This window comes from Telopea speciosissima, chromosome 7 (assembly GCF_018873765.1).
Source record: "Telopea speciosissima isolate NSW1024214 ecotype Mountain lineage chromosome 7, Tspe_v1, whole genome shotgun sequence".
Classification (NCBI taxonomy): domain Eukaryota; kingdom Viridiplantae; phylum Streptophyta; class Magnoliopsida; order Proteales; family Proteaceae; genus Telopea; species Telopea speciosissima.
The window spans coordinates 62174560-62199146 of record NC_057922.1 but is presented as its reverse complement, the minus strand read 5'-3'; the positions used below and the strand labels follow the sequence as shown (position 1 = coordinate 62199146).

Here is a 24587-nt window from a genome sequence, read left to right as displayed (position 1 = left end):
CATTTGGGAATGGGTTTCCAAACAGGTATTAGGAATCAAACTTCCAAAAACCCAATTATTTTCTCTCTAAAGGTGATAGGAACACCAAGTACTTTCATGCAAAGGCAGTTTGTAACCTTAGGAAAAATTTTCTTAGGTATATGCTGGATGAGGATGTTGAAAAAGTTTTTGATTTACCGTCTATTGCTAATGTTTTTATGCCTCCCCCCCCCAGCCTCACTTCGCTTTGTTCCACCACCCGGGTGTCGAATGGGGTATTTCTCTAACTCAATGAGCCAGAATCATACACCCACTTCCCAGTATGGAGCCAACGTCGCTATTGCTTCGACATGCTAACTAAACTTGCCCCCCACCCACATCCTTGCTGCAATAGTGCATCTTGAGCTTTCACCGATCAAGATAGGTAGGTCCTACCGGTGCGGGTTTCAAGCAATCCATCTCCATTTGGAAGGACCCTTTCTTAAGGACTTCATGATTCCCTCCATTTACAAGACTAATTGTAATCCCTTTTTGATCTAAGATTTAATAGATGGCAATCATCGGAATTATGGTCTATTGAATTACTTGTTCCCCCTCCCCCCTTACCCCCCCCCCCATAACATTGTTAAGGCTACATATTGGGATCAGGATCATCTACGGCCTGCTGCCCGTAGTAGCCATAGCAACACACTAATGAGGTGTGGCGCAATGACCGCCTTACTCCTGCTCGGGCAAGGCGCTCGGGCAAGGATAAGGCGGTCATTGCACTGCGCTTCATTAGGACGCTGCTATGGCTGCTACGGTCAGGCAGGCCGTAGACGATCCAAATTCCTACATATTGTTAATGTCCCAATTGTCTTTACGACTCCTCTTAATGTTGATTGCCTGATTGGTGTTCGAAATGGCATACTTAATACCCGTTTTATTTTAAGTTTTATTCTTAAAAATGGTTTTGGTTGTAAGTGTTTCCTTGGTCAAAAGAAGATCTGGAAAACCTTTTGGAGGCTAACATTTCATCCTCGATTTAAACTCTTGTAGACCCTGTTTAAATGGATAACACAAAGTAATCAGGGCGGATGGCCTTCAAAGATTTTTCAAGAGTTGTGGGAAATTACTTCTCTAAGTTCTTCTTATAATCAGAATTTGGATGTAATATATACACTCAAAGACAGTATTCTGTTTCAGTAGTCAATAGATTAGCTGCTAAAGCTAGGTTAGTTAAAGTTAATAGGAAAAAAGTTCTCTATCCGGGAGTGTGGCCTACGCCAGCACTCCCATGATTCTATCTCTCTCCTTCCCATGTGAAAAATCACCTCTGCCCCCTTGTTTTAAGGAGGAGAGAGATAGACACATGGGAGTGCTAGTGTAGGCCACACTCCCGTACAGAAAACTGCTTCCCAAGTTAATATTATCTTAGAGGGCGATATAGACACCTTTATTTTTGTTTAAATAGTTTTCTTTTGTTTCGTTTAAAAAACACATCCATTTACTTTTAAGGGAGAGGATTCTCTGAGCAAGTGATATAATAAAATACACCAATGAAGTGTGGTAAAGTAGTATCATCATACATTGGAGGGCATCAAGGTCATTCATGGAGGAAGAGAGAGAAAAACACAGAGGTGCTAGCGTATTCTACCCTAGCAGCTCAGAAAGCGTTTTTCTTACTTAAATAAGTCAAAGTTTTCCTTCAATAGTGGGAGAGGAAGAATCCCCACATCACAGGTGACATGAGTGACCATGTGACAAACTCCCATCCCTATTGACGAATTAAAAAATACCGTCCCCCTTGGTCATTTGATGGTCTCAATGCCCATGGGAAAGTTATCCTTCCTTCATTATCATAGCTTTTAAATCCTGACCGACCAAGTCAAGTAAAATGAGTAGACACCGTTTTTCAATCCATATAGATTAGCCTTGTAAGGAAATTGGACAAATTTCATTAGTTTATAAACGAAGGCTAACGATTTTCGTCACCCTAGGTGAAGAGAGAATCCCTTCATTCATAGTGATTTGATGAAATGATTGAAACCTGAAAACAATGAGTCTCATCATTAACTCTAACCCCTATTAATGAATTCAGAAATTACGGTTTTTGGTATTGGTATTGGATTAGACATATCAATCAATTTGTATTGGAATCGATAATGACCAATATCGATACCTAACTAATACAGATGCGGTATGAACATCCATTTTTTGTTGAAAAATGATGTTTTGATCCCATATCGGTCCAATATGCTCGATACATTGTGAACCAATCCTTGTCTGAAATGCCCTTCACTAGTCAAATCCCATGGCTGAAGAGAATCTCTCTTCACCATAAGTGAGAAAAAAACTGGATCCAACAATGAATGCCAAGTTGTATGTGCAAGGGTTTGAGTATTCCACCTGGTTTATTATAAACAAATACCAATCAATTTGCCAAAGACATTGTGCATAAGGATAATGCATTTTTTCTTTGGAAAAAGAACAGGTCGTGTGGTTTCTGTGTCCAAGCATGGGATTTTGTGAAATTATCACTCAACCCCCAATGAACTAAAAAAATCTCATTCAATCAGATTCCCCTCTACGCATTCTTATTGGCCCCCTCTTTCGTAGTGGCCCATGCGCTGGTGCAAGTGCTACACGACCAGACTGTGATCTCTTGCCTTTTTTTTTAGTGTTTTCTCACTTGAACGGTTGACCCGACCGGGCTCTTTTTCGGTTTGCTTCCCGGTTCGATTTGAGAGCTAATCTCCATGATTCTTACCACGTGGCACTAAAACCTGCGGTGCGCAGTAGTACTCCGTGTGCAGGTTAAAAACTCACCGTCACAGCTTCGAACCAGATCAATCAATATCCATTTTCGATATCGATCAAAACGAGAGAATACGATAGGGAAGGTCAATAACAATAAGATTATAGGTGTTACGAGCAATGGAGAAATATCATAAGAAAAATGATGGAGGTCGGTTCGATGCTATGCACTCATGATATTTTGATTAAAAACCCTAATTGGAACGTGTTCGTGAGATAGGATCAGCAGGTCTCGGTGTTTCTTCTTCCTCGATTCCTTCATTTTTCTCCTTGGTGAATTATAGAAGGACAAAAGGGGAGACGGTCAGAGGTACATTTCTTGAGGGCAGATGGCTTGGAGGCGACTCCTCACGCAGGTCAGTTCTTATTTGACTCTGTCTCAAGTTTCATGTTTTGATTCTTTTCATAGATGTTTCTTCTATAAATCTGAAAACACCCCCCCCCCCGATTCGTCCAATTTCGCATCATTGGCAATGTTTCAGAAAATCGATGTCATGTTTATTTGAAGGGACTTGCAATCAAATTGGTATTAATCACCCCCCAAAAAAAAAAAATTCAAATTGGTATTGACTATTGGTGGGTTTGGGTCGAGGAAAAATTGGTATTTGATTATTGGTGGGTTTTACTCCAATAAGCTTGGGGGTTATGATGATCCACACCCTCGTTCATTGTTTGTTCCTGACCAAGAATGTTGAAATGGTGGAGCGAGTCAGAAGCTTAATGAATCTGGTTGAAAACCATGATTACAGGCTCCAGCGTTGAGCTCCCTCTCCCACCACCCCGCCCCCCCCAAAAAAAAAAAAAAAAGAAGGGAATTTTCAAATAACTCTTGACTCCAGCCACTGATTTTATAGATACGACCTCTTTTATGGAGTTCTGATGAGAACGTATGTAAATAGATTCCTGGGAAAGGAAGGGGTTGGGAGTGTTGGTGTTGAAACCTTCTGGGAAGGATATTTTCTACATCAAACATTTTAGTGTTGACTGTAGAAAAATTTTCCGTTAGCATGTTCAAGGTTTGTAATAAGGAAATGGAAACCTGCAAGGATAAGTATGCTAGCTTTATGGAAAAAAGAACTTTTTTGGCAGACATGGATGGGATTGATCAACATTGCTGAATCTTGAAAGGTGAAGTTTTTAAAAAACTGGAAATGAGGGTTTGGAAACAATTTAGGAATGTAGATTGAAAATTTGATTCTTAATGGCTTAATGCACATGGTAAGTTTTAGCGCCAAGAATAATTTGATTGTCTCACCAAATGTTTCGTGCTATTTACTTGCTTTCTTAATTGAAGTAAGCTAACCTTTTCCTTTTCGGTCTGATGGGTTTCTAGAATCCGAAAGTGATTAGGTTAAGAAATCCAAAGCAAACCAAAAAAAGCACAGACCAGATTCAAGAGAATTTCAATATCTAATAATTCTCAACTCATATGGGAATGAAATTCTTGTCCAAGGTCACTTTAATGTTCAAGAATAACTCCTCAAAATATCAAATTAATGATCAAATATCTGAATTTAAAAGAGATTTATAATCTGAAATAGTGAAGGGAATCGGATCTTCAAAACAAGTAGAATTAAGAATCCAACTTAAAGTAGGACTCTAAGAACTTGGCACAAAAATCAAAATTTGAAAATTATGGTTGACAGATCTGAAATCTAAGATCTAAACTGGAGATTTAGGAGATTCCTATTAAGTGTAGGATAACCCTGAAACCAGATTAAAGACATGATTTTTAAGGTTCAGACAGTAATTGAGACTCAATTCTGATTAAGGAAAGAAGTACTGAGCAGGAACTTGAGTCAGAATACATAACCATATAAAATAGGTGCAGGAAATAAAGTTGCAAAAACTAACCTGAATTGATGGATGGATAAGGAGGAAGAAGAATAGAAGAAGAGTAGAATGATATGGACCAAGCCTCTAACCTGGAACTTGATTGTAATCCCACAAAGTCTACCATAGCATCTCACCAAGGGTTGCTGCTGCATTTCACAAAAATTATTCTGAATCACACAGAACATTGATGCGATTCTGGTTACGAAACCCTTAAAGCTGAATCGCTATGGATCCAAAAATTCAATAATTCCCAAATATGAAGAACCAATGGCAAATCTGTAATTCCTGAAGCAGTTTTGCACTTTATATGTAAAATAACAAGTGAGGGGACCAACAGTAAATTGAACTTGAAGTGAAGGGGTTTTCTAGGATTAAAATTCAGGGTAGATATTCAACGGAAATAAAGTTCAAGGGTCATGGACAGTCGAGTAGTCTAACGAAATAAAGGGGTTTAATTGCAGATAACGTGGAAAGGCTTCTTCTTCCTCACGACTTTACCTACCAGCAGTAACCCAACTGCAGATCGATTGAGAAAACTCGCCCATATGACCTCCAATCAAGATAAAATCTCAGAATCAGGTTGTTAACCCACAGATCTGTGGAACCCAACCAAGAACCAGTCGAATCAGCAAGAAAACTTGATTAAAAAAACTCAGCAACAGACTTAGGCGGAACTCTAGGAATCGTCTTTGATTGCTGAATTCAAACTGACAACAGGGAAGGAATTGGGTGATCAGATCCTAGGGTTTGAGTCGCCTATGGAAGGAGAACCCTCGACCAAGTCTCCATGCCAATCGGAGTTACAAACAGTGAGTTCGATCGACTTCTATGGGTTCCCAAATCAGCTCTAAAACAGGGCAACAGTAAGCGAATGGAGGTAACAGGAAAGTAAATTAAATAGGGACTAATCTGGGAGGTGAATAATATGGTAAATAGAATAGATGAAGAATAACTTAAGAGAAGGGGAAGATCAGACCTTAAACGAGAGAGGAGTTCAGAGGAGGGAGAAAGACCGTCACACCAACTCTGGGCAGCGACATGGTGAGCACTTTCATTCAATTCCAAAATCCAAAATCTAATCCATAATCTTTGGTTACATGCTATTATATAGATTAAAGCAAAAGAAATCGTAGTCCTTCCTATTACTAAAACATAACCTGACTCTAACTCTCTCTAATCTAAACTGAAACAGAATTCAAAATTAACTTAACCTACTAAATCCTATTGAAAAGAGCAAAACCAAAAAGTACAATAACTTTAATTAATTGAACTTCTAACTGTGTCAAACATAGAGGCAAAACGCCAACTTTTATTCATCAAATCCGTGTACCTTAATGGCTGGCTATATATATATATTGTATTAGGATCCGTAATTTGTTAGGGCCATTGTAGCTATGTAAGAAATCGTTGATTAATTATAAGATAAATCAATTACTTCGGGAACTCCATAGATTTATTGAATCGGTTACTATTCCGGTATCTCAACAAAGAGATACAAATTGTGACCTGGATATCACAAATAATTCAATTCCAGAAAATGATGACACTATCGCTTCGATCCAATTAACTCACTCTTAACATGACACGAAATAGCTCAAACCAACCAGTAATCAAACTTTTTACTTTATTGAGCAATAAATGACTTAAAACAACTCCAAAATGGACTCAAAAACGGAACATAGACTTAGAATGTACTATGGACCAAAGTCTTTATAATTCTAAAAAAAGGGCGTACCCAGTGCACGAGGTTCCCGCCACTACGGGGTCTGGGGAGGGTCACAATATACGCAGCCTTACCCCTGCTTTCGCAGAGAGGCTGTTTCCAGAATCGAACACACGGCCTCTTGGTCACAATGGAGCAAGCTTTAACGTTGCACCAAGGCTCGCCTTGTAATTCTAAGCATAGTTGTCAAGGCGGTAAGGCGGCCCAAAGCGGTAGAGAGGTGCCTAAATGCCTAGGCGACCAAGGCGCCCTCAAGTGTTATTTTTTATTTCCCCCTCCCCCCTTTTTAACATTATTTAATGTGCTACAATATTTTAGTATGCTACAATATATACCTTATATCATCAAAAATCAACATTAAGCCTCCTCAAATTATCAAAAAGCAACATTAAATCACCTCAAGTCATCAAAAATCAATATTAAGCCACATCAAGTCATAAAAAATAACATAAAGTCACATTATGTCATCAAAAATCAATACTAAGCCACATCAAGTCATCAAAAATCAGCACAGAACTAGAAGACAACAGAATTGAAGAAGCAAGCTATCAAAAATTTGAAACAATCAAAACATACATTTGGTTTATGTAAGACTTGACTTAATATAGAAAACCAAACCAAATAGGACCTGGACTTATAGAATCCTAATCCAGCCTGAACTAGGACATATAAGCAGTCAAAATAGGAAAGAAACCAGAAACAGAACTCTACTTGAATAGAACTCCATAGTAGACTAGGAATAAGATTCCTAGTGAGACTAGGATTCCTAGAGAGAGTTGGAATTCAGCAATTCCTAAAATCACTGGTTCTTTGCGTCATGGTCCTTATATTTTGTGTAATCAGTCTATATCTCTGATTTGTGGTGGTATTTTGTTGGTCAATCTTAATTGAATATTGTGTTTACTGCAACAGGTCTCAAGACAGCATTCAGAGTTGAGGCAAATTAAGGAGTTCTATATTCGACCTCTTCTCCCTCTCCAAAATTTTCCAGTCAGTGGAGGTATGCTTATATCATTCACATGTATGCTACAACGATTGTATATTATACCTACCTTCCTCATAGCATGCACTTAGAATTTTAACTTTGTTTGATTATCTTCAAGATACTATTGTTGTGAGGTGTTTATCTTTTCTCAGGTTCAAAATGTAACATTTGTATTTGGTGTTGTAGCCTAGCTTTATTTTCGTGCAAGTGCTTCTTTTATGAGGTTATGAGTTCATGTTTAAATTTCTCATGTCATGCTTCAGATGTCCTCTACTCACTCAAGTTTTAACTTGTTCAAACTTATAGTCGGATTTCTTTAGATGCTGAGATTTGCTTATAATGTAGCCGTGTAGTCTAAGATACTGCTTAATATGCAGCATATAGTGATACTGAGATTGTAGTAAATGAATTTGTTTGATCTCCTTCAGCAGTATATAGGACCCTGGTAAGCCAAATAGACGAAATTCTTTACAGCAGCACCACCACCACCATCAACAACAACAACAACATTCTTGATTCATTTGATCGATTTCTCAAGCAGTGTACAACAGTTGAAGAGTCCAAACAGATTCATGCACAAATCATTCTCAGTGGAGCGTATCGTTTCGCATTTCTGGCTGCAAGACTTATATCGATTTACAGCCGCTTTGGGCTTGTTGCTGATGCTAGAACAGTCTTTTGTAGTGTTCCTGTTGAGTGCAGTTTTAATATATTACTTTGGAATTCCATCTTGAGAACAAACCTCTCTCATGGGCACTCTGAGGAGTCCCTTAGACTTTACCTTCAAATGTGTAACCTGGGAATTTTCCCAGATGGTTTCACTTTCCCTTTAGTTGTAAGAGCTTGTGCTTCCTTGGGGAACTCAAAATTGTGCAAGATCATGCATGCTCATGTTGTTTTGTCGGGTTTCCAGTTTCATCTTCATGTTGCAAATGAACTGATGGGGATGTATGCAAAGATTGGGCAGATGTGCTTTGCACGGAAGTTGTTTGATAGGATGCCTCACAAGAGTTCTACTTCTTGGAATACTATGGTTTCAGGTTTTGCTTTGAATATTGATTGTGATGGTGCTCTTGAGATAATTGGAATGATGGAAGAGGAAGGATTGGAGCCTAATCTCGTGACATGGACATCGCTATTGTCGGCCCATGCTCGATGTGGGATGCATGGGGAAGTTTTGGGGTTATTTGGTGATATGAGAATGAGAAAGAATGGTGCTACTGCAGAAGCAGTTGCTGTTGTTTTGTCTGTTTGTGCATATTTTGATGCATTTAGTCAGGGCAAGGAGATCCATGGATATGTCATTAGGGGTGGTTTTGAAGATTATGTGTTTGTGAAGAACTCCCTTATATGTGTCTACGGTAAACATGGAAATACTGAGGCTGCAAAGAAGCTATTTTCAGAGATTAAAATCAAGAACTTGGTGAGTTGGAATGCATTAATTTCCTCCTTTGCTGATGCTGGATTCTGTGATGAAGCTTCTATGTTTTTCTCACAGTTGGAGAATACAAAAGACCAGTTGATGAGACCTGATGTGGTAACTTGGAGTGCACTGATTGGTGGGTTTTCTTCCAAGGGGCAGGCTGACAAATCCCTAGAATTCTTTCGGCAAATGCAGCATGTTAATGTGAAGCCCAATTCAGTCACAGTTGCCAGTATTTTATCAGTGTGTGCTGAGGTAGCAGCATTGCATCTTGGAAGGGAGATCCATGGCCATGTCGTTAGAGCACTGATGGATAAAAACATTTTGGTAGGAAACGGATTGGTTAATATGTACACAAAGTGTGGGAGTCTGAAACAGGGTCGTCTAGTATTTGATTGGATAAAAAGTAGAGATTTAATTTCTTGGAACACAATGATTTTGGGGTATGGAATGCATGGTTTTGGGGAAGATGCTCTAAGTACTTTCAGTGAGATGGTTAGAGCCAGAATGAAGCCTGATGGGATAACTTTTGTTGCTCTTTTGTCGGCATGTAGCCATGCAGGTCTCGTCAATGAGGGCCGTGAGCTTTTTGATCAGATGATCAGGGAGTTCAAGGTTCGACCTAAAATGGAGCATTATGCTTGTATGGTTGACCTTCTTGGACGGGGTGGCCAACTGCAAGAGGCAAGTGAGATTGTGAAAATGATGCCAATGGAACCCAATGAATGTGTTTGGGGTGCATTGTTGAACTCATGCAGGATGTATAGAAATACAGAGGTGGCTGAAGAGATTGCCTCTCGGATATTCAGCCTCAAGTCAGAGACTACTGGGAGTTACATGCTGCTCTCCAATATCTATGCGGCATGTGGAAGATGGGAGGATTCTGCAAAAGTGAGATGGTTAGCAAGGTCAAAAGGTTTAAAGAAAAGCACAGGCCAAAGCTTGATTGAGGTGCATAAGATGGTTTATATGTTCTCGGCTGGGAATACCTCCCATCTGGGTTTGAATGAAGTATATGAAATCCTTAAGGATTTGGTTCTACGAATGGAGATTGAGGGCTACATACCTGACAAGAGTTTTGTATTGCAAGATGTAGACGAGGAGGAGAAGAAGCAGATATTATATGGGCACAGTGAGAAGCTTGCAATTGCATTTGGACATTCTAAACTACCTTCCAATATGCCCATCAGGGTAATAAAGAATCTTCGAGTGTGTGGTGATTGTCATAACTGGACCAAGTTTTTCTCTAAGATGACAAAACGTGAAGTTATTGTGAGGGATGGCCGCCGTTTCCATCATTTCATGGATGGGTTGTGTTCTTGCAAAGATTACTGGTGAAAATTCTTTGCTATGCAGTCTTCACCAATATGTGGCTCAGGGATACAATATCAAGGTATTCAATATAAAAATAGTAGAAATGGAGGAAGGATTGGGCCTGTTATACCACCCATGAAGTATCCGGGTGACATTGGAGGAAAATTATCGGTCATTGTCACAATATTAAGATGCATACTGACTCGTCGTGTTAAATGGACCTGAACTATGCTGCTTAACCCCATTGCAAATTATAAGCAGTCAGGATTGCACCTTTTGGCAAAGGAGTTGGAGAGTCAATCCCTTGTAATTAAATGGTGCTGGGTAATTGGGAATATAGGTATTACCTCAAAATTGGGAAAAGGAATGAATGGCTTAGTGGGCATTGTTTTATTTTTAGTTCCTAAGTCTGTTTTTGGATCCCTTTTGCTAATCTTAGTCATTGAACAACTAGTATTACTCTAGTCTTATTTGATGCCTCGCAGCATTTGTCATAATTAAAGAATTCGATTTTTACACATCATGGTTTATTTTGTGTGGCCTAACACTTATTTGATTGCTCCTTGAACTTTTATTTAACTCGAGCATGGAGTCTTTTCCTGAGTATAGACATATTGATGTTTGGAAGGTTTGCTATTTCCCAAGGTCGGCAAACCTGGGGGCTGTCAGATAGATTTGTAATGAAATCTCTGAAATGTTATACTTTTTAACTAGTAATTGGTATTTATGTTGGCATTGTTTATGTTTGCATTGTTGTCAGCTAGTCTTGCACAAAGTCCTCACAGCTGTGACTCGCTGCCCCGTCTTTTTGTTTGTCTTTCTGGCCACATGTGGCCTCTGATTCTCAACCCTTGGATTAAACACGTTCTGCTACAAAGCAATCCATGCATATTTGCAGCTGTTGCTTCAGTTTTATTTTAGGTGTTGGTCTTTTTTTCGAGTACTTGTTCATCATGGGTTTTCTTTTTGTCTGCAGAGAGTAGACTTTTGGGTGTGCAACGAAGGAGCCTGTCAAGTTATGTTGGCAGTTTAGCTCGGAGAGCACGTGATGCTGATGGAGCAAATGATGTCACACTGCTTAAAGAGCTTTACCGCCGAAGTGATCCAGAAGGCGTGATAAGACTATTTGAAAGTCAGCCTTCGCTACATTCCAACCCCTCCGCACTTGCTGAATATGTTAAAGCATTAGTCAAAGTGGATAGACTGGATGAAAGTGAATTACTCAAGACATTGCAGAGAGGTGGGTTTAGGAACTGTTTCATTCTTTTGCTCTGAGTGTTTTGATTATCATATTTGGTTTGATATTTTGACCTTCCTAGCTTATCTCTGAATAGTGGTATGTGTGGCTTTTGGGTTTTTTTTTTTTTTTTTGGGGGGGGGGGGGGAGGTGGGTTTTGTTAGTTTCGCAACCGGATGGCTGCTTGAGTGCTTGTGCCTATATACGTCATTGGTTGTTGGTAAATGCTTGCAGAGGGTATCTTTGAAGGTTATCTATTGACATTGCGCTTCTTGGCTTGTGCAGAAATTCCAATAATTTGAAACAGAAATAAACATATACTAAGTAAAACTATTTGAAGCAGAATTGAAGATATACTAAGTAAAAATTTATTTCAGGTGCTTCAATTAAAATATGAAAAGACATATCTTATCCTAAAGTTAAAGCACAACATTGCCGTATTGGAATTACTTTCCTTAGTAGGATTTAACTGACTAGAATTATTGTTTACTGTTTGCTTAGTGCTTCACATTTGCAATACAAATTTGCTGAGAATGTCAAGGATATGCTTGTCATCTTGTTTGAGTTATCCTAGTATCCTTATTCCGTTTCCCTTATTCGTTGCGTTGGATTTTCTTTATTGGGATTTTCATTTTATTATAACTGTAGGGTCATGGGATTTTTACTGATCTGCTCAAAGTCTTTCACAATGTGTTCAGACTTGGCCTTCCTATATGTAGGGATTGTCTGAATAACACCTCTATAGGTGTATTTAAACGTGTAACCTTCTTTTGATTACCGTAACCCAGTCCACGAGGCTCCCGCCATTGCTGGGTCTGGGGAGTGTCATAATGTACGCAGCCTTACCCCTGCTGCTTTCGCAGAGAGACTGTTTCCAGACTTGAACCCGTGACCACTTGGTCACAATGGAGCAACCTTTACCGTTGCACCAAGGCCTGCCCTCCTTTTGATTATCCCTTGTCTTATTCCCAAAAGTTCATCAAGTCGGGGGTAAATGAGAGTTATCAAAATTATTAGAAAGTGTCTTACTATTATGTTATTTTCAAGAGTTTTCATTATATTGCATGCTTCTCGAGTACAAGTGTAAAGAGACAGGTTTATCCTCACTGAAAGGAAAATGTATGTCAAACTAAGAAGGCACAAATGTAACGTTACAAATTATTTGACACCTTAAGGGGTGTCAATAAGGAAATCCCTTCTATGTATTTCCAAATTAGCTTGTCTTGGTTTGTTTATTTGGATGGGAGCGCCAAGGAGGGACGTGCAAGAATGAAATGTCTTATCTATTTTGTTCATTCTGCCTTTCTCCTGATGGTTTGTTATTCTAGTGCCCTTCTCTTCAGTGCAATGTTTTGTGAGTGAACCTCTTTCTCTTTGAAGAAAGAGTGGTGAAATATACTGAATTTGGGAGACTCTTCTCCAGTGTTATTTGAAAAATATGAGTTTCTTTCTGTTAAATTGAGTTATGAATTGTTGAAAAGGTTGATATAGATTTCGCTGTGCTGGAAAATAATTTCTGATTGCTGCTAACTAGATTTAGGCTCTCTTTTTGAGGTTTCAAAATTTCCGTTTGGATTATTATCTCAAGAATAAGTTCCATTGGCCTGTGTTATATGTTTTGATTGCTTTTTCAGCGTTCATATTTGATTTCACTAGCAAAGATTGAAAGATGAACTCATCTTTATCTTGAAACTTGTTATGGAAAAAATTTAACCAGAACTGCATGCAGGAATCACAGGATCTTCTAATGCACCAAGGGGGGATGAAAGTATAGGTGGCCTCTCAGCTTTCAGGAATGTGGGAAGGTCTACAAAAGATGGTGTACTTGGAACTGCCAGTGCACCTATTCATATGGTGGCATCAGAAGGTGGGCATTTCAAAGACCAGTTGTGGCGTACATTTCGCACTATTGCATTAGCATTTCTCCTAATTTCAGGAGTTGGAGCGCTCATTGAGGATAGGGGAATCAGTAAAGGTATTAATGTTTTTTATGATTCTTGTGTGCTTATTTTGGATGTGGTTTATAGATGTATTGGTGAACGGATGAAAAGTTCCTTTTGATATTTACTGTCTACAGGACTTGGACTGAATGAAGAAGTGCAGCCTAGCATGGAATCTAATACAAAATTTAATGATGTGAAGGGTGTTGATGAGGCTAAAGCTGAGCTTGAGGAAATTGTACATTATCTTCGTGATCCTAAGGTAAATGCTTTGTTGAATTGATGTCCCAGAAACCTTCAATAGTTACCTGTTTCCCATTTCCAATCATTATGGACAAAACTTTACACTCGCTTGCATAGTTGTCACGGCGGTTAGGCGACCCAAGGCGTTGGTGAGGGTAAAAAATCAAGGCGACACCAAGCAGGCGACCAAGGTGTCCAAGGCGCCCATGTTGACCAAAGCGCCTGGACGCCTAGGCGGCGCCTTGACAATTATGCTCGCTTGTTCTTTTCAAAGCCGTAAAACATGCCACTAATATCCGAGATCAAAGTCCATCACACCAGAGGATTCTATTTGTTATCATAGTGTGTGCTTTCTTCTTTCATGTTCCTCAAATCTTGTACCTTTTTATCTAGATCTCTATCTGCATGAGTGGCTTTATCTCTCAAGAGGCATCTACTAAAATTGGAACAATAACTATATAGAGAAAAGCTTTAGAAGAGTTTTGGTTCCTAAGCATTCTCTACTTTTCAGCTCTTTAACTTGCACAAGTTTCGAGTCAATTTCTTTTCCTATAAATAATGAGATTGGTTCATAAAAATGATGAGGATTTCAAAAGCTAACGATGAGAATTCCCCATGGAAAAATTTATCATTGTGAGCAAGGAACAAGATCTTTATGAACAACTCTTTTTGTCTTCCTCAAGCATGAGGATGGATTCTGAACTCTGATGTGCAGGGATTTTCCTTCTAACGTTCTTTCCTCTAGGAAATCATCCGATTAAAGCCACTCATCTGTAGAAACAAATTGATATTTGCAAAAGGAACCACTATTAAATTGCTTTCACACAGACACATGGAGGTATACATGTATGTTGTTTCCTCATCTTCTAAGATTTGTTTACATGCATGTATTGATAGATAACACATTTGCTCCCCTATTTGACTCATTTTAGCCAACTCACTACCTATACCCATTTTTTGACACATGTGTTTTAAGTCTTGTGGGGGGGGGGGGGGGTAGATCTGACTCCACGATGCATGTCTGTACTTGATCCCACACCCAGACACTTGTAACATACATGTGGCCTACTAAAAAGGGCGTACCCAGTGCACAAGGCTCCTGCCACTGCGGGGTCTGGGGAGGGTCATAATGTATGCAGCCTTACCCCTGCTTTCGCAGAGAGGCTGTTTCCAGACTTAAACCCATGACCACTTGGTCACAATGGAGCAACCTTTCCTGTTGCACCAAGGCCCGACATGTGGCTTAATATATTACCCTAATGTTGATATTCTAAGATATATGTTGTGACATTTCAAACTTTCCTCTTTTCCTTGTTTGTCTGGCCAAATTGTGTCCCTATACCAGTTCATGTATTGGATTTTTAATGAATTCACTGCATTACCCCTTGTTACCACATTTCTAATTTTGAAAAATAAGTTGGGGAAGAATTTCACCAACAAAATTGAAACTGGGATAATATTAGACAATAGGTGGGTTTTTTACACTTTAACCTATCCTTAAATTTTTGGGATTTTTTAAAGTGAGGACAGTCATTTCTGGGATGGAGTATAATAGAAGTTTTTTCTTAGTACCTGTGTTTGTATGTGGTGTTAACAATTGGGGTGACTAAAGCTGTAGACCCTGGTGTTCACCATTATTTCGGAATTTTTACCTTGGACCATGCAAGTTAAGGTTTTATTGTCTGATAAATAAATTTGGGGACATAGATAAAAGATTTGAGTTCAATGATTTTATGTAGGGTTAAATTTTATGTCATGTACAATCAGTAGATGGTTCATGGTCCATTATTTCGAATTTTTTTACCTATGACCTTCCAAGTTAAGGTTTTATTGTCTGATAAATAAATTTATTGACATAGATAAAAGATTTAAGTTTAATGATTTTATGTAGGGTTAAATTTTAGGTCATGTGCAATCAGTAGTAGTTTCCTTTGTTACAAGACCAAGCCCACCATTGGATAATTTCCATCTAAAATATTATTTGTACCAAGAATAAGCATGATCCAGATGATTGGTGCATTGATACCTCGTAATGATGAAGTGGGATCCATCATGAGGTGGGCCAATCTTATTTTACAGTAGGAACAACCTAGTAATGAAGTTGGACCCATCATGAGGTGGTTACAATATTGTGCACTACTTACAGTCGGTGTATTCCGTCCTTATTCATCAATGGCTCACTAAAGAAAAATCCTGGTTCTGTCCCTGCTGACCAACCATTGTTGACTGTTGCATGTTGGTTCTTTTTTATGGGGTTCCATTTGGCCATGACAAGAATGGAAGAAACATTGAAGGACAGAGAGAGAGAGAGAGAGAGAGAGAGCTGATTTTTATAAACTGTATAGTGGATTTTAAATTCCACTTTGATAACAACTAAAGAGAAGTTCAATAAATGCATAAATAAGGAAAAAATGCTTTATTTCTAATATCCTTACGTTGCTCTTGTTCTTAACTCGATCTTAATCATGGCTTCTGGTTACTTATTGACCTCCATGTCTCTATCCCCAGTTACTGTCTTCGTAGTATGATTAATTTAGTGTTACAGATAACTATTCCTTGATGGTAATACTGCAGGTAAATTTCTTATCTATTGTGTTTTACTGATAACCAGCTTCCCTACTCAATGTTTGTGAGTTTCCCCCAACCCCACCCTAAGACATCTGCCCTTGGTGTGTTTTTTTTTTGGGGGGGGGAGTGGGTGGGGGAATGTAAGGTGGTCAGCATCGTTAATTTGGTTTTTGTTTGTTGCAGCGTTTCACCCGTCTAGGAGGCAAGCTCCCCAAAGGTGTTTTGCTTGTCGGCCCACCTGGAACAGGTAAGACTATGTTAGCAAGGGCCATTGCTGGAGAAGCTGGAGTGCCTTTCTTCTCATGCAGTGGCAGCGAGTTTGAGGAGATGTTTGTGGGTGTGGGAGCAAGGAGAGTAAGGGATCTTTTTGCAGCGGCCAAGAAGCGTTCTCCCTGTATAATTTTCATTGATGAAATAGATGCAATAGGGGGTAGTCGTAACCCAAAGGACCAACAGTATATGAAGATGACTTTAAATCAATTGCTCGTTGAACTGGATGGTTTCAAACAAAATGAAGGGATTATTGTCATTGCTGCGACCAACTTCCCAGAATCATTGGACAAAGCACTGGTTAGACCTGGGCGGTTTGACCGCCACATTGTTGTTCCCAATCCTGATGTAGAAGGACGGCGGCAGATCATGGAATCCCACATGTCCAAGGTAATCTTTCTAGTCTATTGGACATCTAAGATACCTTGGAAGACCATGAGCTTTTAATAGAAAATTGGTACATGTTGCTGATGAACTTCATCTGTGGGGCTCAACCTCAGATGAAAATGGTCATTTAGTGCCATATTGATTGGCCTTGACTAATTCCATGAATGATTTACCACAATCCCTTGGGGAATATCCAGATGTACAATCTCTTGGCCAGGCAAAGTTGAAGGTTTCCACTCTTTCATGTCAAGTGTACCAATTAGCTTTTTCTGGTAGACGTTACGTACTACCCAAGGAATGACTTCGATATTATCATTTTGTCTCTTCTTTCTTCCAATTAACTTTATCCGAATACTGTCCTGCAGGTGCTCAAGGCAGATGATGTTGATCTGATGATCATTGCCAGAGGCACACCTGGGTTTTCAGGTGCAGATCTTGCAAACTTGGTAAACATTGCTGCTCTCAAGGCTGCAATGGATGGTGCTAAAGCAGTGAGCATGGATGATCTTGAATATGCCAAGGATAAAATCATGATGGGAAGTGAGCGCAAATCAGCTGTAATATCAAATGAATCACGGAGGCTGACGGCTTTCCATGAGGGTGGTCATGCCCTTGTGGCCATCCATACTGATGGGGCTCTTGCAGTTCACAAGGCAACCATTGTTCCACGAGGAATGGCTCTTGGCATGGTTGCACAATTGCCTGACAAGGATGAGACAAGTATTTCACGCAAGCAGATGCTTGCTCGGCTGGATGTATGCATGGGTGGGCGTGTTGCAGAAGAGCTCATATTTGGAGACAGTGAAGTTACTTCTGGTGCATCTGATGATCTAAAGCAAGCAACATCTTTGGCAAGAGCAATGGTGACCAAGTATGGGATGAGCCAAGAAGTAGGGCTTGTTTCTCATGATTATGACGACAATGGGAAGAGTATGAGCACTGAGACGAGACTTCTCATTGAGAAGGAAGTTAGAGAGTTCTTGGATAGGGCATACAATAACGCAAAAACCATTTTGACAACCCATAATAAGGAGTTGCATGCGCTGGCTAATGCTCTGCTTGAGCAGGAAACCCTTACAGGAAATCAGATCAAAGCTTTACTTGCCAAGGTCAACTCCCTGCAGCAGCAGCAAGTTCAACAACATGTTTCATCACAAAGCAGTTCACAGTCTGCACCTGTGCCTCCTACACCTGCCGGAGCTGCATCTGCTTCTGCTGCCGCTGCAGCCGCTGCTGCTGCAGCTGCTGCAACAGCTGCAGCAAAGGCTAAAGGTGTTGCTCCTGTGGGATCTTAGTCCAAGCAGTGCTGGTAAGAATCGGATACCCAGTTACCACCATAATGAATTTAATGTGCATATATAGTAATTTATCCGACATTTTATCATCTTGAAAGGAAGGAGAGAGACCCCATAGAGGTTGCAGTTGCTTGCGGTCTCTCCATGTAATCACTATTCGTGAATTTTAAACTGAACACAAGCTGTAGAAATTACTGACGGTAAGTTTTACCAATCAATTTTAGTAGTTGAGAGTAAACTCGGGAACCTATAATTTTCATGCTGGCTTCATTTCCTCTTGAAGTTAACATTACTTAGAAAAAGAATAGTTATTAAATGAAGATTGAACCAAGCTTTTTCTTTATTGATTTTTTCACGAGGTAATACTATCTATTTATTTTTCTCTTTGTTAAAAAAAAAGGGTGCGTCTGTTTGTAACCAAACAGATTTTGTTTAACCAGACTTTTTCAATCCTATATAATTACTTGGGTCTTATAGAATAGAAAGTCTGATTTTGTGATTTCACATTATGAGAGGTCTTGTTGTAATCTTCCATATATTGAAGCAATTCTCCATGTTGAAGTTGAGATTTTCAAGACTTCCTTTGTGGAGACTTAAGATAAATTTTGTAGATGACCAAGATAGTGTTCGTAGGATGAAATGTAGCATGGAAAAGGACAAAAGATTTTGACTAGGATTCCAACACTAGTTTCAGGCCACTTTTGAGTGGGGCTAGGCTGTTGGGATTAAAAGTGGCCTAGCCACTTAGTGTTTGGTTCCCTCTTGTTCTTGGTTCAAATGGATCAAAGGGGTTGACCTTCTTAAGAGTTACACTTGTGTATGCACTTGGACTTGGGTTTTATATTCTGGGTGACATCATTTTCTCCTTAATATTAATATTTTTTATTATAATAATAATAAGGGAAAGAGAATGCCACTCGGTCGCGCAGTGCACATAGTTGTCAAGGTGTCACCTAGGCGTCTAGGCGGTTTTGTTGGGGCCTAGACGACCTCCGCTTTATTGCAAGGCGTCTTGCACTAGTTTTTATTGATATCGAACCGGTATTGACGCTTATTTATGTCAAATATTATTTAAATAAATATTTTATATTTGGTATTTCATTTAGTTAAGATATTATTCATAAATAAGCGAATATCTTCTATTTGAATCCAATAAAAATAGTTAAAAAATCAAATTCTAAAAGGATAAAAAGTCAACCCCGCAGTTCCAAGAGCAAAAACAGGATTTTCGACGATAGGTAAAAATTTTAACTTTCTAATGCTGGGGTTTTTCTCAAATCTAAAAATTCTATAAATCTTAATATGGTAAAACATTGTTAAAAATCAAAAGTTTGGCAAAATATTCATTTGTTTTGATATCTAAAAAAATATTTTCATTTAATGCGATTTTGACAGCATTTGCGCATACCAAATAAGGTTTGATCGGAATATAAATTTTTCAATATAAATCAGATTTAAACAATTTTGGATTTGTAAAGTTGGTTTTGTACTCTACCTAATACTAAAAGTCTCAAGTGAAAATAAAATCATCTCACCAGTCAAACTTCTTAGAGAACAAAAATATTTCTCTAAATCGAGAACAATTTAATTACTTATAATAAGATCATATTTTCTAAGAACAGTATAAATCAAATGTGAGACTAGTATAAACCAAATGTATGTTTAATTATTTCAAACTTTCAATAGTTTGCTTCTTCAGTTCTTGTCTTTTAGTTCTATGTTGATTTTTGATGACTTGATGTGGCTTAATATTGATTTTTGATGACTTGATATGACTTAATGTGATTAAATATTATTTTTTTATGATAAAAGGTATATATTGTAGCATACTAAATAATGTTAGAAAATGGATGAACAAAAAATAACACTTGGGGGTGCCTTGGTTGTCTAGGTGACGTCTAGGTAGGCGCCTTATCGCCTAAGCGCTTAGACACCCCTCCAACACTTTGGGTCGTTTCGCCACCTTGATAACTACGGTAGCGCATGCTGCCCCTGAAATGACCAGGGGTGCTGCGGTCATTTCACGCACACTTGTGTCAAGGTACATGGGCAACGTGTCTGGCGCGACCAGGTTGCGTTCTTTCTCCCTAATAATAATGGAAAAACTTCCCCCACGCTCCTAGAGTGCAATTTCCCGTCACATAGATTTTTTTTAATTTTCTCTCTCCGACTATGTAGCATGCATATCCGTTCACACATTCTACAAAAAAAAAAAAATTCGTTCTCACATTAGAAGCGTAAAAACCTCTCCCTAATATTAATAACAAAAGAACAGGCAAATATGCCGATCCAAATTGGGCCATTCTATAAACAAGTTGGTCTCAGTGAGAGGCTGAAACAGTGAGTCCACAAGAGCTGATGGAGAAAGCCACGCCATGGGGGATTGGGGTCTCCTGCTGTGCGCGGCTGCCCCAACTGCCCTACTGCACAGATACTGCAAGGTGTGAAATGACTGTCTTACCCCTGCTCGGGCAGGGGTAAGGCGGTCATCTCATGCCTTGCTGTGTCTGTGCAGCAAGGCAGTTGGGGCAGCTGTGCAGTAGACGATCCGGATCCTGCCATGGACGCCTTTGACAGTCAAAGCTGCCGCCTCTCTGGGCCCCTGCAGCATCGATTAGCCTTTCATGAGGTGGAAAAATTGAAGCCGATGACTGATGAGTAGGAACCATGCACGAAGATGCCAGGGCTTGATCAATTTTGTTGCCATCATCTTACTTTACGGTCTACTTAAGGAGACTAGAATATAAATAATACATTTTAAGGTTCTACAAATATCTTATGTATAACTTGTCCAATAATCCTTTTCCGGTCACCTGGTAAAAACTAGAAAAAGCTTTTCTAAGCTTTGCTTTTTCCAAAAAGGAGAAAAATCCAATTCATTTCTCTCCACCTATGGTGAAGATGGCATCTCTTCATCTATTCCATCTAACCTTTTAATTGGATTGGAGAAGGATAACAATTGGGGATGCGAGTAGAAATTTAGTTCCAACTATTGGCACCTGTAGCGGTCGTCGCCGATACATAGAGGAACTGACCTGGTATGGATCAACTGTATTGGTGGATCTGATACCAATTCCTAAATCTATGGATGAGAGTTAATGATGAACTCAGAGTCCTCACCAATGGTTGAAAGAAAACTTAATCCCAACTCAATTATAAAGAATAAAATAATTAAGGACTATCATTATTCATTAGCAAGGGAAAGGGTGCAATGGAGCTGATAAGCGAAGGAGATGATAATATTGCAATGGCATTATTGTTGGAGTTTTTCAAAATATTGGTGTGGGACTTTAGTCCCACATCGGCTGTGAAGAAGGAGTTTGTTTGGCTTATATGTGATATTGGTTATTTATCACATGTTATGTTTAGAAGAGATTCTAAGATGCACTTGCGAGGACGGTGACCATCCGAACGTGTGCGCGTACGTGAGGCAAAATTAGGCGCCTTAATATTTTCTGGATCGACGATCAGTGGACCAGTGCGATGGCTCAGATCCGACCGTTGGATTGGTGTCTGATCAAAGGGGTGCAACCCTTGAGTATACGTTGAGCCCAATGGTTGTAGCACATCCGTATAGTCATGTGAGCCCAATGGTGGTGACTCATACGAACAGCCATGTCCAAGCCCATAAATATTCCACAAATTTAGTCATTCAAGTATAACAACTTTCATAGTTTCAAGTGATTACTGTCTCTACAAATCAGTAATCAGTCAAACCTGATTTATCTTGGGAGGCAAGTTTACTGTAACCCTTTGCAGTAATAAGGTGCAAATACTGTCTCAAGGACAGAATGTTTTCGTTCGACTCAAGCAATCTTACTGTGCTCTCCAGTTTTGTTCTTATTTTCCTAACAGGCATCATACACGTTACAGCTAGAATCCAGAACTCTGGATGCACACCATCCACTTTCCGATCTATCTCAAGAATCATTAACCAAAAATAAATAAAAAATCTATCTCAAGAATGTCTCTGCATGTGTCGTATCAGTTCTCAGCTTTGTTGTGGACTATATAGCAGGGGAGGGATCGATAAGGAATAAAAATATAGCAAAAATGAGTGGACCCCATGTGGGTCCATGACTAAGAAAAGTGTATACAAAATTGGAACTTTGATTCATTGAATGAAACTTTTTGGGTTACCCTTTTTGGTTTTCTTCATTCTTCAAATTTGTTTTTAACTCCCATAGCCATCTTTGAATACATGCTCGATTGTCTCTGTTGTGTGGGTCTTGTGTGGTTGTCTCGATCAGACTCTGCGAAAGAAAACCATGAATGAAGAAAAGGAAAGGAAAGGACCAAATCAAGCCCCTCTATTTGTCTCGGTGGGATGGTCAACCAGTTACATCAGCAACGATCCTGGCAATGGCTTCCCGGAAGGCAGACTCATCCCATTGGCTTCCCTATAAAACAAAAAATCCAAACATTACAAGTGAAACTGATTTTTTATATATAAGTATAACCAAACCTACGTCACTTTTTTCTTTTTGGTTTCTGTACGTCACTGATCAGTCTATTTCCTCGTTGAATTCCTTGGTTTTATGTACCTTCCTTTTAGTTTCCTTCGCAACCAACATGTCCCCACAATTATAATATTAAAATAAGACAAAAACCAGAATGATAACATCTTTGGCAAGAGCAATGGTGACCAAGTATGGGATGAGCCAAGAGGTAGGGCGGGTGTTTCTCATGATTATGACGACAATGGGAAGAGTATGAGCACTGAGACGAGACTTCTCATTGAGAAGGAAGTTAGAGAGTTCTTGGATAGGGCATACAATAACGCAAAAACCAGTTTGACAACCCACAACAAGGAGTTGCATGCACTGGCTAATGCTCTGCTTGAGCAGGAAATCAGATCAAAGCTTTACTTGCCAAGGTCAACTCCCAGCAGCAGCAGCAGCAGCAAGTTCAACAACAGGTTGTTTCATCACAAAGCAGTTCACAGTCTGCACCTGTGCCTCCTTCTACACCTGCCGGAGCTGCATCTGCTTCTGCTGCCGCTGCTGCAGCAAAGGCTAAAGGTGTTGCTCCTGTGGGATCTTAGTCCAAGCAGTGCTGGTAAGAATCGGATACCCAGTTACCACCATAATGAATTTAATGTGCATATATAGTAATTTATCCGACATTTTTTCATCTTGAAAGGAAGGAGAGAGACCCCATAGAGGTTGCAGTTGCTTGCGGTCTCTCCATGTAATCACTATTCGTGAATTTTAAACTGAACACAAGCTGTAGAAATTACTGACGGTAAGTTTTACCAATCAATTTTATTAGTTGAGAGTAAACTCGGGAACCTATAATTTTCATGCTGGCTTCATATCCTCTTGAATTTATTTATAGATTTTCATTATCTTCTTCTCTTCTTAAATTACCGATATGCATTAAAATTGAATGCATTCTCACCTTTCTCCTCCTTAGAGCAAAAAGAAGTGTTTTTTTTTTTTTTTTTTTTTTTTGTATTCCAAATTGATAACATAAAAAAATAATAATAATAAGGGAAAATTACATCTCTTCCCCTGTACTTTATCCTAATTGTACCTTTCTCTCCTTGATTTTATCCAATTATATTCAGACCCTCTTTAGCTTACGGTGTTAGTCTACTGGTAGATATTAGTTGGAAAATACTATTTTACCCTTATATTAAAACAGCAGAAATTAAATTACAATGCTACCCTTTCCTTCATCTTCAACCTAAAACACCCACAACAGAGGAAACGAATCACCGGAATGCCATTGACTGGTAGAGGTGATAGTTGAATACAACGAAGCTAAGGTTTTAACCAAAGATCCTTTGTGGTTGTTGACATTGTTGTGACCTTCCTCCTTCAATCCCCTTTGAGATGTGGATAAAGAAAGACTAGCCGCAGTCATCGTCGCCGCCGTACCTTTCGAAGGCCGGCCAAGCCACTGCATCTGAGGCTGATGCTGAGGCTGCATGCATTCACCATAGTCTACTATCGAAGATGATGGGCTGAAGAGGTTAGATGATGCCATTTGCACCAATTCAGGCAAGCTAGTGGAATTGATGATGGAATAACCATGGCATAACAACGGTTTCATCGTTTAAAAAAATTAAAATGAAAGGTTCAAATAAGCGGCGGTAGGTAATTTTTTGGTGAAATCATGGCCGAAGGATTCCCAGGCCAATCTATGGCCAATGATCTGTCGTCCTAGGGGCAATGGATATCCAGTGGCGGCGTGACCAGCCGAGAGCTAAACAAGTCGCTGCAATCTTGTTTTGGGTTTTAATAGAAGGGGTTAGGGTCTTCTGGAATCGTGGAAGGAGGTCGAAGATGAATTCTGGAATATTCAAGATTCTTTGCTTAAAAGAAAGGGTTTTCTTCCCTGATCTGTGATACGATTCATGGTCGTCCATAGACTATCCAAGGCGTTTGATGGCAGCCTTCTGGTCGTCGATAAATCGACGTTGTTCGCCGTCAATTTTGGGAGCCGGTAATCACTTGGTCTGGCCACCTCAAGCGATTTCAATTTAAAGCAGAACCCTAAACTGGATTTTCTGTTTCGTTGTTTTGTGGAAGAAGTGAGAATATTCCCAACCAAAGTGACAACCTGGGCTTTTGATGATGATGGTTT

The 24587-nt window shown here is 39.4% G+C and overlaps 2 protein-coding genes across 4 annotated transcripts; both read left to right on the top strand.

The window, feature by feature from the left end:
* The first annotated feature begins 2835 nt into the window (after positions 1-2835).
* On the top strand, positions 2836-23258 carry LOC122667538 (ATP-dependent zinc metalloprotease FTSH 4, mitochondrial-like). Of its 3 annotated transcripts, none has more exons than XM_043863843.1 (8): positions 2836-3131; positions 7247-7334; positions 11033-11296; positions 13023-13268; positions 13371-13495; positions 16228-16704; positions 17067-17810; positions 22873-23258. In XM_043863843.1, exons 1-8 carry the CDS (start codon positions 3105-3107, stop codon positions 23038-23040), a joined length of 2139 nt encoding a protein of 712 aa, XP_043719778.1. In that variant the 5' UTR covers positions 2836-3104; the 3' UTR covers positions 23041-23258. The 3 variants fall into 3 exon arrangements, with proteins under 3 accessions (XP_043719778.1, XP_043719777.1, XP_043719776.1); XM_043863842.1 differs by having other exon boundaries at positions 17067-17834; positions 22894-23258; XM_043863841.1 differs by lacking the exon at positions 22873-23258 and having other exon boundaries at positions 17067-18316.
* LOC122667237 (putative pentatricopeptide repeat-containing protein At1g17630) lies at positions 7583-11025 on the top strand. The gene is made up of 2 exons (XM_043863485.1): positions 7583-7601; positions 7748-11025. The coding sequence occupies exons 1-2, from the start codon at positions 7583-7585 to the stop codon at positions 10078-10080; spliced, it is 2352 nt and encodes a 783-aa protein (XP_043719420.1). The 3' UTR covers positions 10081-11025.
* Positions 23259-24587: the final 1329 nt, after the last annotated feature.